The sequence below is a fragment of the Hippoglossus stenolepis genome, chromosome 4, assembly GCF_022539355.2.
Source record: "Hippoglossus stenolepis isolate QCI-W04-F060 chromosome 4, HSTE1.2, whole genome shotgun sequence".
Classification (NCBI taxonomy): Eukaryota; Metazoa; Chordata; class Actinopteri; order Pleuronectiformes; family Pleuronectidae; genus Hippoglossus; species Hippoglossus stenolepis.
Window position 1 is genome coordinate 17,094,107 of NC_061486.1, and position 15,789 is coordinate 17,109,895.

Here is a 15,789-nt window from a genome sequence, read left to right on the forward strand (position 1 = left end):
CCGCAGCCGCCTGGCTGTTCACACGGGACGAGCATTTCTCCCGCTGGTCAGCCCCATAGACTGTACATATAAGGTCAGCCCGCGATTCTGCTTTCTCCGCTTGTTGTTGTACCCGTTGAATGTCGGGGTTCGGGGGTTACAGTAGCGCTGAACACTGCGGAAGTCCTCCACACTGCTGCTGTGTGGCGCTGACACAAATTCCAGCTCACGCACGGGAGAGCGAGCGGTCGCTCCCGAGCAGCTGCTGCAGCCTCCCAGTCCCAACGATCCACACAAATGCCACATGTGAGTGAATCGCGGGCTGACCAGCGGAGAAATGCTCGTCCCGTGTGAACAGCCCGGCTGCGTGCTTGGGAACGGCGCTGCGCTGCCTCTCAGCCTCGGTGTAAACACGTAATGAGTGTGGGGGACGGGGGACGGGGGACGGGGGGGCCAAGACCATGTAGGGAGACTTCCAGTGTATTGTTACGACACAATACCCAGGAAGCGCAATCCAATTCGCTCAAGCATGACGTTTCTGACTTAGAGGAACTATAACAAAACCTGCAGTGTTTTTTCCCCAGAGTTTTTGGGTTGGTAGACATGCCAGATACCCACATTAACCTGTAGAAGCACTAACAAAGTGGAATTTGCATGCTATGTCCCCTTTAAACCTTCCAACTTCCTGTTGCAATCGTTTTATATAACTATATTTTTATTTTACACTTTTGGGCATGGTTATTTAACTGCATATACCGCTTATCCTTTTGAGGGTCACGGGGAGGGGGTTGGCCTTGGAGCCAATCCCAGCTGACACTGGGTGAGAGGCAGGGTACACCCTGGACATGTCGCCAGCGTATCACAGGGCCGACATACAGAAACAACCTTTCACACCTACACTCAATTTAGTGTTTCCAATTAATGTAACCCAAAACCAAATGTCTTTGTCTTTTGTTTTTACTTTTATCACACACACACACTCACACATTCATGTTTATACAAATGTTAAAATGCATTTATGAACAGGAACAGCCAGAGTCTTTCTTCCTTATTAAAGATACTTGTGTTTTTTTTATTTACATCATGTAAGACAGAAGATGTTCCCTTAATATCAGTCAGAAACCAACAGCTGTCATTCAGCCTCTTCCTCATACAAACCTGATTCTAGTGTCCAGGGTCAAATCTACACGTCTGCAATGTGATATCATATCATAGTACAAAACAATGACCAGATTTTTGACACGTGACATCGGCCTGTATAGTTCCCAATGTGAGGTCAGAAAGAGAAATGATGATCACTTTCACAAATATTTTGTTTGTTTTAACCTAAGCTGAAGAACAAATGTCACAGAACTAGCTACTACTCTCATGTGATGGTCAACAAGCATCAATCATGTTTGTTCCTGCTGTTAAAATGAGGCTAATGTCAGACCAACTGGGACCAGACCCACTGCACCGTGAGTCAGTGGGGATGAGCTTGATCTTGGCAACAAGACACTTTATAATAATGTCCTGCAGAAAACACATGTTAAGGAACTTTTTTCTTCAATAAAAATGACAGTGTCATGCTCATCAAGATAAAGAAAATCATTCAAAATGTGATGTAGAATGAAAAATATTACAATAGTGTCAATGAAAAATCCCCAAATGTTCTTTGATTATTGAAAAAAATTACTTTACTCGAGGGTAGGAAGGTTTTGTGTGTCATTGGGATGTTGGGAACACCAGCCTTACTCCAGATGGCACAGATACTGACACAATGTACTGGCTGCAAAATAAGACAAAGCAGTGGAAAATGTAAAAAATCTCAAATCATTTTGTGAATTATACCAAAGAAATATAGCATATCATTTTATTACAGTTTTCATTTTTCAGATTTAATATATTAAATACAGGTACAGTAGGCCATTATTCTACGTTTGTATATTGCGAAACTCAGTATGCTCTCAGACTCTGTATAAAGATGGACGACACGACACGTCACTGCTTCTTTCCACTATCCACAAATAAAGCCAAATTATCCTGGTTACTAGCCCATTTGGAGCCAGAGTCTGCACAGTAACAATTGACTGATGGAGTCAATCATGACATTTCATATTGATTTTCAATTTGAGAGCAGGACTTATTGATTTCACCTTCAGATTTTGCAATGCTTTCACTCAAAACTCAAAATAAATTCAAAGCGCACAAGAAAAAATATCAAAGAGCGGAGCAGAAATCCGAGAGCAGATGTTTCACGCTCGCACAGATGCAGCGTGAGCACGGGGAGCTGGAGCTGGAGTGCAGGAAATCTAAGAACAAGCAGGATATATTTGAGTGCAAGCACAGGGGTTTGAGTGAGAGCGTTACAAAATCTGTACGTGAAAAAGTCCTGTTCTCAAACAGAGAGAGCGTGCTCTTGAATAAAGATAGAAAAAAAAAAACTATAGTTTTTATAGCATCAAATAACTATGACTATGACTAACGTGTCCCATCCGCCAACATGGAGGAGGCAGGATTTATGCAGCCAGCTTTAAGGCGGCAGCTGTTGTGTCGTCCATCTTTATTCACAGTCTATGGTTCTTATAGTGTTTGACACACACACACAGAGTTTCTGCACTTATGGCTTCATCTAAATCGACACTGGGCCCGCCCCCACTCACGACAGGCTAACGACAACGTTTGTGTTTGACAAAGTTTCGACAGCATAGCTTGGTTGTATTGCCACTGTAACTGCGATGTGTGCCTGTGTATGAATTACAGTTCAGACTGCAGTGTAATGGTCCATGACTGACAACACTGCAGAGAACCAGTAACTGCATCACCTTCGCATCAGCAAGACGTGAAAGCTTTGACCAAATGTCTAATCTTACGCCAGGATTTTTACACACTTGGAGACATGAGCATTGGACACAAGTTGAGTGGGCGTAACGCTGCTGTAACATCCTTTATTTAGCCTAGATGCAGAAATCAGACACCAGCTGAAGTTGAGTGTAAATGACACCTGCACTAGATTTATGCTACAGCAGATTTATTACGTACACATTAATGCATGTATGCTGTGTAGAATGGTACCAGGGTGACAGCTGGAGAGCACACTCTATATGGGAAATCATCCCTTGGAAAAAAGACCAACCCCGCAGGCTCAACTGTCAAATACACTTAAGACTGCTTCACCTACTCCACTGTGTTAGGACCTTCAGGAAATTCTGCCCTTTCTGTCGGACAGAAGAAAATAGTAGTGCCCATGCTCCATTTTCCCACAGTATATTTAACATGTTTTGCAATTGTTTATGAAAATGTTCATTTAATTCAAGGCTTTTAATGGCAGCCAAATATAGCAACGATGGCAATCACTGTTCACACTGTGGTCATGATTGACCATCATTAACTGGCACGTACTCATCATTCTTCAATAATCTTGTATAATAACTATTCTTTTCTTGAGTATGTGGATGTTGAACACTGTAATATGAGGCTCTGTTGCTGTGCATCTTCCACAAATAATGTCCAATTGCTACCTACCATGTATTTCTGGTGTAATCCACATTAATAAGGGGCAATTATTCTATTACCTTACGATCAGCTACTTTTGATGTCACAGGTGGGTGTTGCAAATTCTGGTTCTCTATATTACCACAAAAAGTATAAATGTTACTGAACGTTTTGGTCTCAGGAACTTGTCTCTGTTGCTGCAAAGGATTCAAATGTGAACAAAATGATGCTGCTTTCATCACATGGAGCCTCCACTAAAAATAATCTACTGATTTAAGTTCTGAGTTGCCACTTGTCTTTAAAGGTTATATATACAAGATTTTAAATATTGCAGCAAACAACTATGTAAAGACCTTCAGGTTTATGAAGCCAGATGGCCTCAGCTCTGATCCGCAGTGAAGTAAACACGACAACTGGGTGTACACAAAAAATGTCATCCTTTTTCCGCAGCGTAACATTTTTCAGAGCACACAAGCATTGTATGCACAGACGTCACTGGCCCAAAAATATACCTCCTGCAGCTACACCTTCTTTTAATATGGTTGTGAAACAGGTTATGTGCATGAGACACGGACGATCCATTCTCAGTTTCCTCGGTAGCTAGCTGGATTTCTTTTCTGGATTCTGGACGTGTTTAGCCGTTGCTTACCATGGGCTTCGCAACACCCACAAAGCATTAGTTTTTTTTCTGAGATGCTGATAGATTCAATCCCTTGGCTTAATATGTCAAGGTTGGCCCACAAAACAATGGAACCTGGTTAAGAGGTAATGCACGCATTTTATTTCTGTCACAATTCCTGATAAATTTAGGCTAAAGACTGACTGGATTTATCTTCAGGTGCATTTATTGACTTGTCCATTGTTAATTCTATAATGCATAGTATACTTTAAGCCATAGGAAACTAAACTAAATATTGGATTGACTTATTTTTGTTTATGGGAATATGAGTAAGTATGGGGTATATGAAAAAATATTCTCAAAAATATATTTGTTTTCTTTGTTAGCAAAACTGTCTGTTTTCATTGCTAGCAAGATCTTCAAAGAACATGTGATGTAAAAGTGAAAGTGTTTTTGATGCTACTGTTTGATGCTATCTGCTAAATAAATCTAATTCTTCTGATCTAATCAATAGTGAACCAACTTCTGGTTCCATGATGGAGTGTTAGGGCCATATCGAAGAACCAAAAATGAGAAAATAATGTAGTAATACAACGAAAAATAAAGTAATAACATTATGAGAATATAGTTGTAATATTACAAGAAAAATAAAGTCCTAATACTAAGAGAGTAAAGTAATATAGATGTAATTTTTTATGAGAAAGTCATAATATTATGAGAGTAAAGCCTAGATTTCCATCTATGTATCTCTCTTACAACATTATTCTCATTATAGTATCACTTTATCCTCGTAATATAACAACTATACAGTAAAATTACGCATTTAGATTTCTCGTTATATAACAACTTTATTCTCATAATATCATGGCTTGATTCTCAAAAAATCTGAATTTCTTTCTTTTTAAGTGACCCTTATACTCCATCATAGGTTTCTCACAATGGCAGATCATTTTGACTTTTCTATTTCCCCTACAATTTCCTCTTATACGGCAAATTGTAGTGCTGGTGTCAGTCTCAGTTCGCGGACACAATGCTCTTTAGTTTAGTTTTTGTGTCAGAAGTAAATTACCTGTCTGATATTTTCCTGCTAAGATGTGTTAAGCTAGCAAGCAATGATCATTTTGCTACCTCGGATCAGTGAGTTGACAAAGTGTTTCACTACCGCAACGTCTCAAACAGGCAGTGGGAACCGAACCTTTACTGAAAAAGCTGCTGATGTGATCTCAGAATTCAACTGGCACATTACATGACATCTTTTGGAGTCTCAGCAACCAGCACGTAGTTTGGCAAAATGTAGTGAAATGGCAACGTGTTCTTCATGTTTCACACTCTCAAAAGTGTATTTTGCCATTTTAAACAATTATTTGAATTAATTAAATATTTATCTATCTATTATTATTATTATTATGATTTAGTCATCAACAACAAGTTCGATTTAGGTTATGTTCAAAACTCTCTGTGTACCTCTTTTGATGATATAAACATTTCATTTAACATTTAAAAATGTAATATTACTTTCTGTCAGCTTGTAAACTGCCACTCATTCGAACTCTGGTATTGAAATTTGATTTGTACTTCACTTTTGGACAACACTGGCAGCAATGTAATGCAAGTTACATCAAATATTTACCCAAGTGGGCAATTCGGTAAAATATTCAAAGACAACTTTAACCCTTCAAAAACTTGAATTTTTTTTTCCAGTGTGTCGGATACTTAGCTACGCTGAAGCATTTGAAAAGCCTGTGATTTCCATGGTGAGTAAGTCATCTTCAGTCTACCAATAAACCAGTAGACTTGAATTTTGAATCCTGTTATATTTGCAAGGGGCTAGTATATGCTTTTTTTGTATCCATGTGGTAAAAAACAATGCAATTAAAAAAGATTATATATGTAAATGTGAACCGTGTCAAGCGTGCATACTGTGACTACATGTACAAGTTAGTATAGTACTGTATTATTAGTACTATATTGTGTTTATTATTGGTTGATCTGGATTAAAACAGATGGATCGAATTTCAAATATTTGATCACTTCGAGGAGCGCTTGATTTATGTTGCTAGTCAATAATAGTAACAATGACTGTGTCAAAATAAAATGCACAGCTTGTTGGGATTCCCGGTAGGTTGCTGGGATAAGGTACCAGTGACTTGCAAGATCAAGGGTTTAAATGTGGCTCATAAACTTTGGCACGTAACATTCTCTCATACAAATCCATGACTCTCCTGTGTAGCTAATGACACACAGATGCGCTATCTGGGAACCGCAAGATATATGAAGCGCTCCGTCTTCTTTTTTCCTTTTCAAATATTTCAAATGAATCCATATTGTTTTTGTCCTGATTTGAGCAGTAAAAAGGCACTGAGCTGGGAATAAATTTCAGTCCTAAACATATTACCTGCAATGAAATGGCTGGATCATTGTTGGTTACAGTTTGCTGTGGGTTAGAAGCAGAAAAGGCTCTTAAGATCAGCTTTTGTTTTTTTTGTGTTTTTTTGGCATTTATCCTTTAATGACCCCTTTTCAAATCTATCTCCTTAATTGTGCCTCTCATTAGTCTCTCTCCGCCCGACCAACTGGTCCGAGGTGGGCGGATGGGTGTTACAAGCAGCAGATGTTAGGAGCGTGTTTAGTAAAGCATGACATGATTTCCGGACAGTTGGAAGGCGAGTAAGGGGAGCTGTAGTGTTCGTCAGCAGTGGTCATCCTCATACAAGAAGCCATGTTGTTATCTACCATGAGTTCGAACAACTTCGTTCCTCAGTGTCCACTTTGTTAACGGAGACTGGATTTGTTCTACTTGCGCAATTCCAACGTTAATGATTGCAACACTGGTCATGTAAATGGTCTCTCTCCAGGTTTTTTCCAAGCTTTAGATCCAAGTAATGGTCGCATTTAGGAGAGAGGACCACTGGAGAGAGCTGGACACCACACATGAAGCTGAGGAATCCAGCTGGATATCAAGTTTTATTTTAAGGTTTCTCCACTAATCAGTACACTTCCCTGGGGAAGGCTCCATGTTGCTGTGACTCAAGTATTTTGAACCATGTCTCCCTCTCACAGGGGGATATGAGGGCATGTTTTTTTAAGGTTTCACACAGGCCGTCCCACAGGCCTTAATCCAAGTCTTTATGTAATGCATATTGCATATCCAAAGATCCGAGCGATCGATCCGCTGCGTGTTCCCCAGGTCCAAATCCAGCCTCTCGCATACTGAATACCTGCGCATCCCAGTCTGTGTACGAGGCCTACAAACTTGTTTCTCTTAGAAACATGGTCCCGATACTGTAGGAGACTTTCCTCATAGAGGCTGGGGGAGCAGAGCGGGAGCTGGTCAACGACGCATGGCTGTGAGACGTCCCTGCCTCCAGGAAGTAACACATCCCTGGGATCTCTTTGGGAAAATTATCAGGGAGCTCCAATCGTGAGCGAGGGATGAACGAAAAAGAATGGTCATCCTTCAGCAACCTGGAGAGGAGAGGAGAGGAGAGGAGAGGAGAGGAGAGGAGAGGAGAGGAGAGGAGAGGAGAGGAGAGAATACGTTAAAAGAAAACATGTATACATAATGATATTGTGTATACTATAAGTCTACTGGAGGATTGTATGTTTGCAGGTACTTACTGGTAAGTTGTGGGACTAACATTGATACACCTCGGATGGCTCCCCGATTCAAACTTGCTGGCAAGTGTCACATTGTTCCCAAACAGGCAGTAACGTGGCATTTTAACCCCGACCACACCTGCCAGCACTGAGCCTGTGTGGATACCTATCCTCAGCTGTAGGAGATACAGGAAGGGGAAGAAGTTGGTGGGAGAAGATTGTGGAGAAATAAAAAGAAAGAGATAGAAGAGAGGTAGAGGGATCAGAACAACAATGTAATAAGCACAATAAAAAAAAAAAACAGTCGAAATATTATTTTATTCATATTTTGGAAAATGCTGCACTTGACCTGAAAAAAAAAGTTAGGCAGCTCCTGTCGTTATTGTGGCTTCACTACATTAACTAGGACCAGGTCCTAAAAATAAGTGATTTGAAGGTTTGAATGGGAATTGATATATGGGATGTTGAGGAGAAACAAATGGACGTTGAGTGAAGGGGTTTAGGTGACGAGACGAAGGAAGCTTATTACGCCCATCCTAGATTTTTCCACAATTAGATATTCTATAAACAATTAATCAAGAAACTGATCAGCAGATGCTTCAAAGATGCTTCAACTGTTAAAGAAAATCCTTAGTTGTAGTCCTGATCTTTTCTCACTGTTAGTCAATGTCAGCAAACTCTTGTTCAGTGCATGAATTTAATCCCTCCTGTCATCTAAGATAACTAACCTTTACCACAACACACCTGACTCTGTTGTGAATAATAATGGGTTAGATCATCTCTCTGAACTGAACTGATGACATTCGTTCATGCGCCGCCTCTCCTGCAGCACAAAGGCTATTTTGTTCTGAACCGACCTATTGATCTCATCCACTAGTCATCACATATGCATATACAACACACACATGCTCACACACAAATGTGCACGCACAACAGCCAGTGGCACCCAGTAGATTTCTAAAGCTCCACTTGAGCATCTCATCGCCTCGGCAACCAACGCCACTGTCGGCATGCCAGCACAGTACAAGGTAGTCATGGCAACAACATGCGATGGGGGTAGTGAGGTAGAAAGAGCAGAGACGGATGGAAGGACAGAGAGAAAGACAATGGAGACAGAGAGAGAGAGATTAAACGTATATTTTGATGGTAAAACCTAGACATCATTGGAAGAGAGAAAGAAACCGCTAGAGACAGAAAGCGAGGGCGCACGAGCTGGTAGGTGCACCACTGTGACCTATTTTCAGCTAAACTGCTTCCAGATGGCCGTGCACTTGTCTGTCTCCACAACAGACAACCACTCACAGACACACAAACAAGTCTGTATCCAGCGCCCACTCTCCTCTTTTATTTCTTGGTCTCAAAACGCAGACACGGTAACAACTCATACACTCTTCCCCTCCTCTTTTGCTGTGAGTCAGCATCCACAGCACATGGTGCTCTGCAAGCCAATGAGCAAATGGTGCGGCAACAAATCACAGTCCAGCCTCCGGCCAAACTGACGGGAGGATGAGGAGACGGAGATAGAAAGAGGCAGAGAGAGGAGGAAGTTGTTATAGAGTCATTGTTGTTTCAATCACTCAGGTACCAGTTTATTAGGTACACCCAGTCCTGCAGATAACCATACTTGTGTTAAGGTTGAAATGTTCAGTTTTTGTTTTATATTACATAACATTTCATTTAGCTGACGCATTTATCCAAAGCAACTTATAATAAGTGCATTCAAACATGAGGGTACAAACCCAGAACAACAAGAATCAAGAAAGTAACATTTTCTTCAAGAAAGCCAAACTACAAAGTGCTATAAGTAAGTTTTTTTATTCAAGGTATAGTAAGGAGGGATGTGTTTATAGTTTGCGGCGGGAGATGTATAGACTTTCTGCTGTCCTGATGTCATTGGGGAGCTCGTTCCACCATTTAGGAGCCAGGACAGCAAACAGTCGTGATTTTGTTGAGTATTTAGCTCGCAGTGAGGGAGCAACAAGCCGATTGGCAGATGCAGAGCGGAGTGGACGGGCTGGGGGGTAACGTTTGACCATGTCCTAGATGTAGACTGGACCCGATCTGTTCGCAGCACGGTACGCAAGTACTAATGTTTTGAAACGGATGCGGGCAGCCACTGGTAACCAGTGAAGGGAGCGGAGGAGCGGAGTAGTGTGAGTGAACTTAGGTTAAAGACCAGTCGAGCTGCTGCATTCTGGATGAGCTGCAGAGGTCGGATGGCACTAGCAGGTAGACCTGCCAGGAGGGAGTTACAATAGTCTAGGCGTGAGATGACCAGAGCCTGGACCAGAACCTGCGCCGCCTTCTGAGTGAGAAGGGGACATATTCTCCTGATGTTGTGCAGCATGTAACTACAGGAATGTGTTGTTGCAATAAAGTTGGCATTAAGGGAGAGTTGACTATCGAGTGTCACACCCAGTTTCCTAGCAGTCTGGGTGGGGGCTAACACGGAGTTGTCAAAGGTAATAGTCAGCTCGTTTTACAGAGGTCTTGATTCCGATCTATGATTATTTTGAGGATGTAGTTTGTGCACATTATGAGGAGTGTTTCTGTTATTTAGCTAATCCTTATGGATACAAGAGGGATGGACCAGACAATAGAAACAGCGGATCCCATATAGCACAGCACCATGGTGATTCTACAATGACCACACAGTTGAACTTCTTTTCATCTTTGATCCCGATTTGTTCTTTAATTCTCACTTAAAACTTATTTCTGGAACTGAATGTTCCACTTTTGTTTGGCATGACAAGATCCTGATCATTTCTAAATCCAGAGTGCTCAGCTAATGCTGAATTAATGTTTAATGTGCAAAGGTCCTCAGAAACACACATAAACAACAAAATATAGCCCTGTAGATTTTTATAAATGTAATAATAATCTCATTCAGAAAGTGTAGATGAGAACATGTATAGAAGTTACTATAGTTTCTACAACTTACATGTATGGTTAGTAAACCATTAACAGTTGAGCACAAGCCCTATTAAAGGGAACATTTTCGACCTGGGCCCTGTTTATAAATGTGGGTGTGTAGATGAATGGTTCAGCAAGACATGTGTGATGTTGCCAAGATGCAGAATAAAAATTTGAGCCTTTAATTGGTCAAAAAAATTACTTCTAGTTGACGTTACGTGGACTGTCGCAGTTGCCCCATAAGATTACATTGTAGCCACTGACATTATGTTGCGACGGCCAGCGGAGGTGAACTCCTAGACCGATTCCATTCATTTACACACCCACATCTATAAACAGAGCCCAGGTGGAAAAATACCGGAATTCCCCTTTAACACCTACAATAAAGGTACTCAGATATCGACACTAACATGAGCACACTCATGCTACAAGCCTGCCAAGTGCAGCAGTAACACAGATGAAAACAATGATCAATGTTTGGTTTCTGTATGTGTTTCTCTCTTGACATTTCACTCCTCTGTATATTTATCTCTCTGTCCCTGGATCTCTCTCTCTCTCTCTCTCTCGCTAAACATTTTCTCTCAGCTCTCTATCACAGCTCTCATACTAGTTTGTATAACTGGAGTTGAGTGCACTCACTGAACAGCATTTATCATGCTGAAGTGTTGAATATCCCTATAACTCTCCTTCATACCAACATGAAGAGACGATAGATAAGAAAAGAGGAGAGGAGAGCAAAACAGAGAGCGCAATATGTCGAAAAGCAGGTCGAAAAACTGAGGGGAAAGGAAACTGCAGAGTGAAATGAAAGGGGTGGGTTTAGGCTGCAGAGGAAAGTGTGGAGGTGCGGGACAGATACAGAGGGGAAGAGGAAAGAGAGAGGGAGAGAAAGGGGAAGAGCAAGAGCAAGAGACCAGGCCAAAAATGCTTGGCAAGGCATTTCTATTTTGAGACAAATGGACAATGTTAGGAGCACAGCAGTACACAGAACAGTGTCCTGTCTGTTATTCAGCAGCTATCTGTCTTAGCTGCTCTCTCTCTCACACATACACGCTTTGTTCCAGCCAAGTAATTATTTAAGTTTATTTTTAAACAAGTCAAAAGCGAATGATCGCAGCGGCAAGAAAATAAATAAATGTTTTTTCTCAGTCTCAAAATTCCATGAAAAGACCAAAAGCCACAATATTTTCAATTTTAAAAAGGTTCAGACATTTTCTGAAATAAACAGTGTCGTTTTTATAAAAAGTTGCTCGAACAGAGGTGCACGGTGCACCAAAGACTATTTCTATTTCCTTAGAGTTGTCCACAGGAAGAAAGATATAGAATAACACCAGTCTAGTCCTGTAATAGGACCAAATACAATAAAACAGCATGACAACAATGAGGCTGATCCAATGGTCTTCCTCCCTTGCTATGCAACAATTGTTGTTTCTGTTTCACTGAGCCAGATATAAAATGCAACTTATTCTAGGTCATGATTTTGACTCATATTAAGGGCATTGATTCCATGTAAGACCCACAACAATAACAAGACAGCCCAAAGACAGATGGTGACCTTGAGAGAGCCTGGATAGAGAACAGACATAAATAAATCATATCCTGTGTTCCTTTTTCATTCTAATGAATTTACATGAGAGGTTCAAACTCACTTCCCTGGATTGTGCAGCTTTCCTTCCCTCGCTGAAGTCATACACCACTCAGTTGGCCTTTGATTTGATATTTATCTAATATCAACTATGACTCTGTAAGTCCACAAAATAATAACAGGCATCTCTGTCTGTCTGTCTGTATGTGACTCGTATGTCTTTAGAACCATTCATCTATCTGTTTCACACTTGGCATGTTTCGGATTTGATGCAATTTGGACACATGATACATTCAATATAAATACACTTTGAATAAACTATGTAGAAGCTATGTCGTGACTTTAGGGATCTCTGGACTAAGTCCTGTCTTTACTTGCTAAAGCTCAATTGCTGCAGGTCACTTTCAGAAAGAAAGCTGCAACCAGCATCACCACAGCCCATTCCATACAGGCAGGTTTACAACAGGCACTGCACAAATTTTTTGTTAAATGCAGTTAAAAACCTGTTATGGTCAATTTATTTCTTGACAATAGATTTTAGCAGTTGTACCTGCTGAAGGTGGATCAACACTCACAGCACCGGCTGCCGAGCATGTGGTGAAAAACAGACAGCTCCAACATTACATAACTGCTTCGAGTGTCCCATTGAGAACATGCAAAAATAAACCATGAGAGTAAAAGAAATAGAGCAGAAGGAACATGTTATATTGCATATTATGCAGTGCTATGGTAAAATACAGCAAATTCAACCGCTTTGGTTGAATGGCACATGCACAAGTATACCTTAAACACCAAAATAGCAAAACCCTGCTTCTTGTTTCTCTAAAATTAACATCTTAATCAATATGTTGATTATTTCTAATCCCTAAATACTATTGATCAGGTTCCAGTAGCTGCCCCACAACACAAAGCTAGAACTGCAAAAGCTAGAAATAAAAAAATAAAATATCATCCATCCACCTGTCAATTCAGATGTCCTACAAAGATATCACTCATGTTCCTCATGCTATCAGCCCATCCATCCATCATCCAAAATATGTCAATCACAACACAAAACCTGCCCGACAATAATATATTCTGTTGTCACCATGGCATAACTTCATGAGGCAGCCTGTAGTGCTGTAACCTTGACTGTCAGTGTGCATTCTGAGAACATCAATAATGTGCAAATCCCAACACCAATATATTCTGAACCAGTAAAACCACAGAGGTGGGACAGACACAAGCAAGCAGACACACACGTGCATGTGTTAGAAAACGCAGTATCAAATGATGTCACCCTACAAGTGAAGATCTAACACCTTAACAGTTAGTTCCTCTTCATCAATTGTACAATTTTAATAGCTGAGAGTCTTGGGACCTGTTTAACGTTTCATGGCCCAGAGAATAAAAAAGGAGATACATTTTAAAGAGCTGAACGCTTTTCCCATTCATTTTAATGAGAGAAAAGTTGCAGAATAAATTGAATATTCTACAAAAGTTGACTTCAAGCAGAAATGTCCTGAAGGAGATGAAAGTTTTAATGTTTGAAAGGTTGAAATCAGTTGAGGTATAAATAGGTGTCGAGCGGGTCAAAAAGGGGCAGAAGATAAACGTATAATAAAAATTTCAAAAACAATAGTGTAAATGCTGAATCAACAATCACCCAAACTTAAGTCAAAAGGCTTAGACTGAACAAAACTTTTCCCAGCAGGAAGTGGTATTTCAACTTTATGTTGACAATCAACAAATCCTTTTTTTGTACAATCTCAAATATTTACTGTTTTTAGCTTCTCAAATGTTAACATTTTTAGATCAGACATTTGAAGATGTTACTCTGGTCTGTGGGATAATATAGTTGCTGGCATTTTATAGACAAAACAATTGACTGATCATTACTAAACAATCTAAATGTATTAGTGCAGTTCCATGACAGGGGGAGAAAGGATTGAATTAAAAACTATAAGGGAACTATAAAAAATAAATGTGTAAATTACAGGAAGGAAGAATCACAGGTATAGGAAAGGTACTGAAATCACAGAAAACAGTAGTAGGGAGTCAGCTATAAACTATAGCAACAAGCTAATCAGGCTTATTCCTGTAAAAGCAGAGTGGTGTTGCAAACATAGGGATTGGACTTTTTTTTTTATTGATTCCTTTCAAAACTGGTGGCTGCATCTTTTCTTATCTAGAAATGTGTGGCTCTTGTGTTCCTGCATGTTCCTTTCAATGATCGTGAAGAGAACCAACCCAGACGTCCTCATGACAGTTTAATGTGTCATGTACGGCTGAATGAAAACTCACCTTGATGGGTTTCCCGTCGGGTGTCAGCACTTCCTCGGAAAGTTCCATCATCTTCAGGGCCATGTGTGCGATTGGTTTGGCATGACTGTCGACCTTCTTGTGAAGTCCTACTGCAACACAGTACGCGTCACCTATTGTCTCGATCTGCGTCAGAAATGGAGGAGGGGCAGACACCGAAATGAATAAGTGTGAGTACACGCTGGCATATGGAACTAAGTAGAAATTCAACAACTCAAACACCATATCCACTTAGTAGTAGATGTTAAGAGCAGCCTTTCATTTCTCTTGTAATATAAGAACGACAGTATCTGACTGTCTTCTCTCTTGTAAGTTGAAGCATTAGGGTCACGTTGAAGAAACAATTCTAAGATTTCAGAGTCATAATATTAGAAAAATAAAGTTATAATATTATCACAAAAGAGTTGTAGAATAATTTAGTTTTAATATTGCAAGATTTAAGTCGTAATGTTAGAGGGGGAATATCAGAAGATGGGTCTAATGCCTGCGTTAAAATGAGGAATGATTTTTTATTATTAAGTTTTACTTTAGTTTAGGTTCCACACATAACTTAATCATTTTGTTCATCAGCAACACATTATCTAAAGTATCAGGACTTTGAAAAGACTGTGTCTATTCCGACGAAAGAACCACACAGACAGAGGAAATGTTTGACAGTGGTCGACTGTATATCGTTGGTTACATCTGCATGATATTAAAAGAGGTTTTATAATTTCACACTGAGATTGTACTAGCCTGGGTTCAATTTGTAGCTTATTTAAAAAAAATGTTTACTCCATTGTACCCTTGCTTCTGGCCCAGTCTAAGAAGTAAAAAACACAAAAGCGCAACATGATAAAATGACTAACACAATAAAATCTCACAATTAACTGAGAAGCCACTTTACCAGGTACCACATACTGAGAGCCAATATCAGATCACCAAAGATTAAATCTTATTAAATATTTTTAGAGTCAGTTAAACATTTTACAAGACATTATAAAAGGCATGAGCAGTAGGTTTAGTTTATCTTATTTTGTTTCTGATAAACCTTGAATGACATTTAAAGGATAAGTCTAGTGCTCTTCCATATTTTTCTTATTGTCAACAAATGTCATGAAAAGGTCAAAGCCAGCGATGTGCAATATTAGTCCATCCCTCAATATTTTATGACTCCCTTACCCTGTCTGCGGCTCTCTGCCCTCAGCCCATTAGTTCCTACTAAAAGCATCAATCTTTAAAAATGGCTTTCAATACACTGTATACTTGAATTAAAAATACTGTAGAAAGATTTAAATAATGTCCTGAAACAGCCTGCTTTGTACTTTTCAGCAAATATCTC

At 40.0% G+C, this 15,789-nt stretch overlaps 1 protein-coding gene across 1 annotated transcript in view; it reads right to left on the minus strand.

Annotated features, from left to right (window-relative positions):
• Window positions 1–1,019: 1,019 nt before the first annotated feature.
• Window positions 1,020–15,789, minus strand: part of gucy1a2 (guanylate cyclase 1, soluble, alpha 2) — a 42,779-nt gene continuing 28,009 nt past the window's right edge. Inside the window, exons 7-9 of the mRNA XM_035155426.2 lie at window positions 14,451–14,594; window positions 7,691–7,845; window positions 1,020–7,537 (exon numbers count right to left, since the gene is read on the minus strand). Of these exons, the coding sequence (XP_035011317.1) occupies window positions 7,318–7,537; window positions 7,691–7,845; window positions 14,451–14,594 (519 nt within the window). The 3' untranslated portion in view covers window positions 1,020–7,317. The remainder of the gene's footprint in view (window positions 7,538–7,690; window positions 7,846–14,450; window positions 14,595–15,789) is intronic.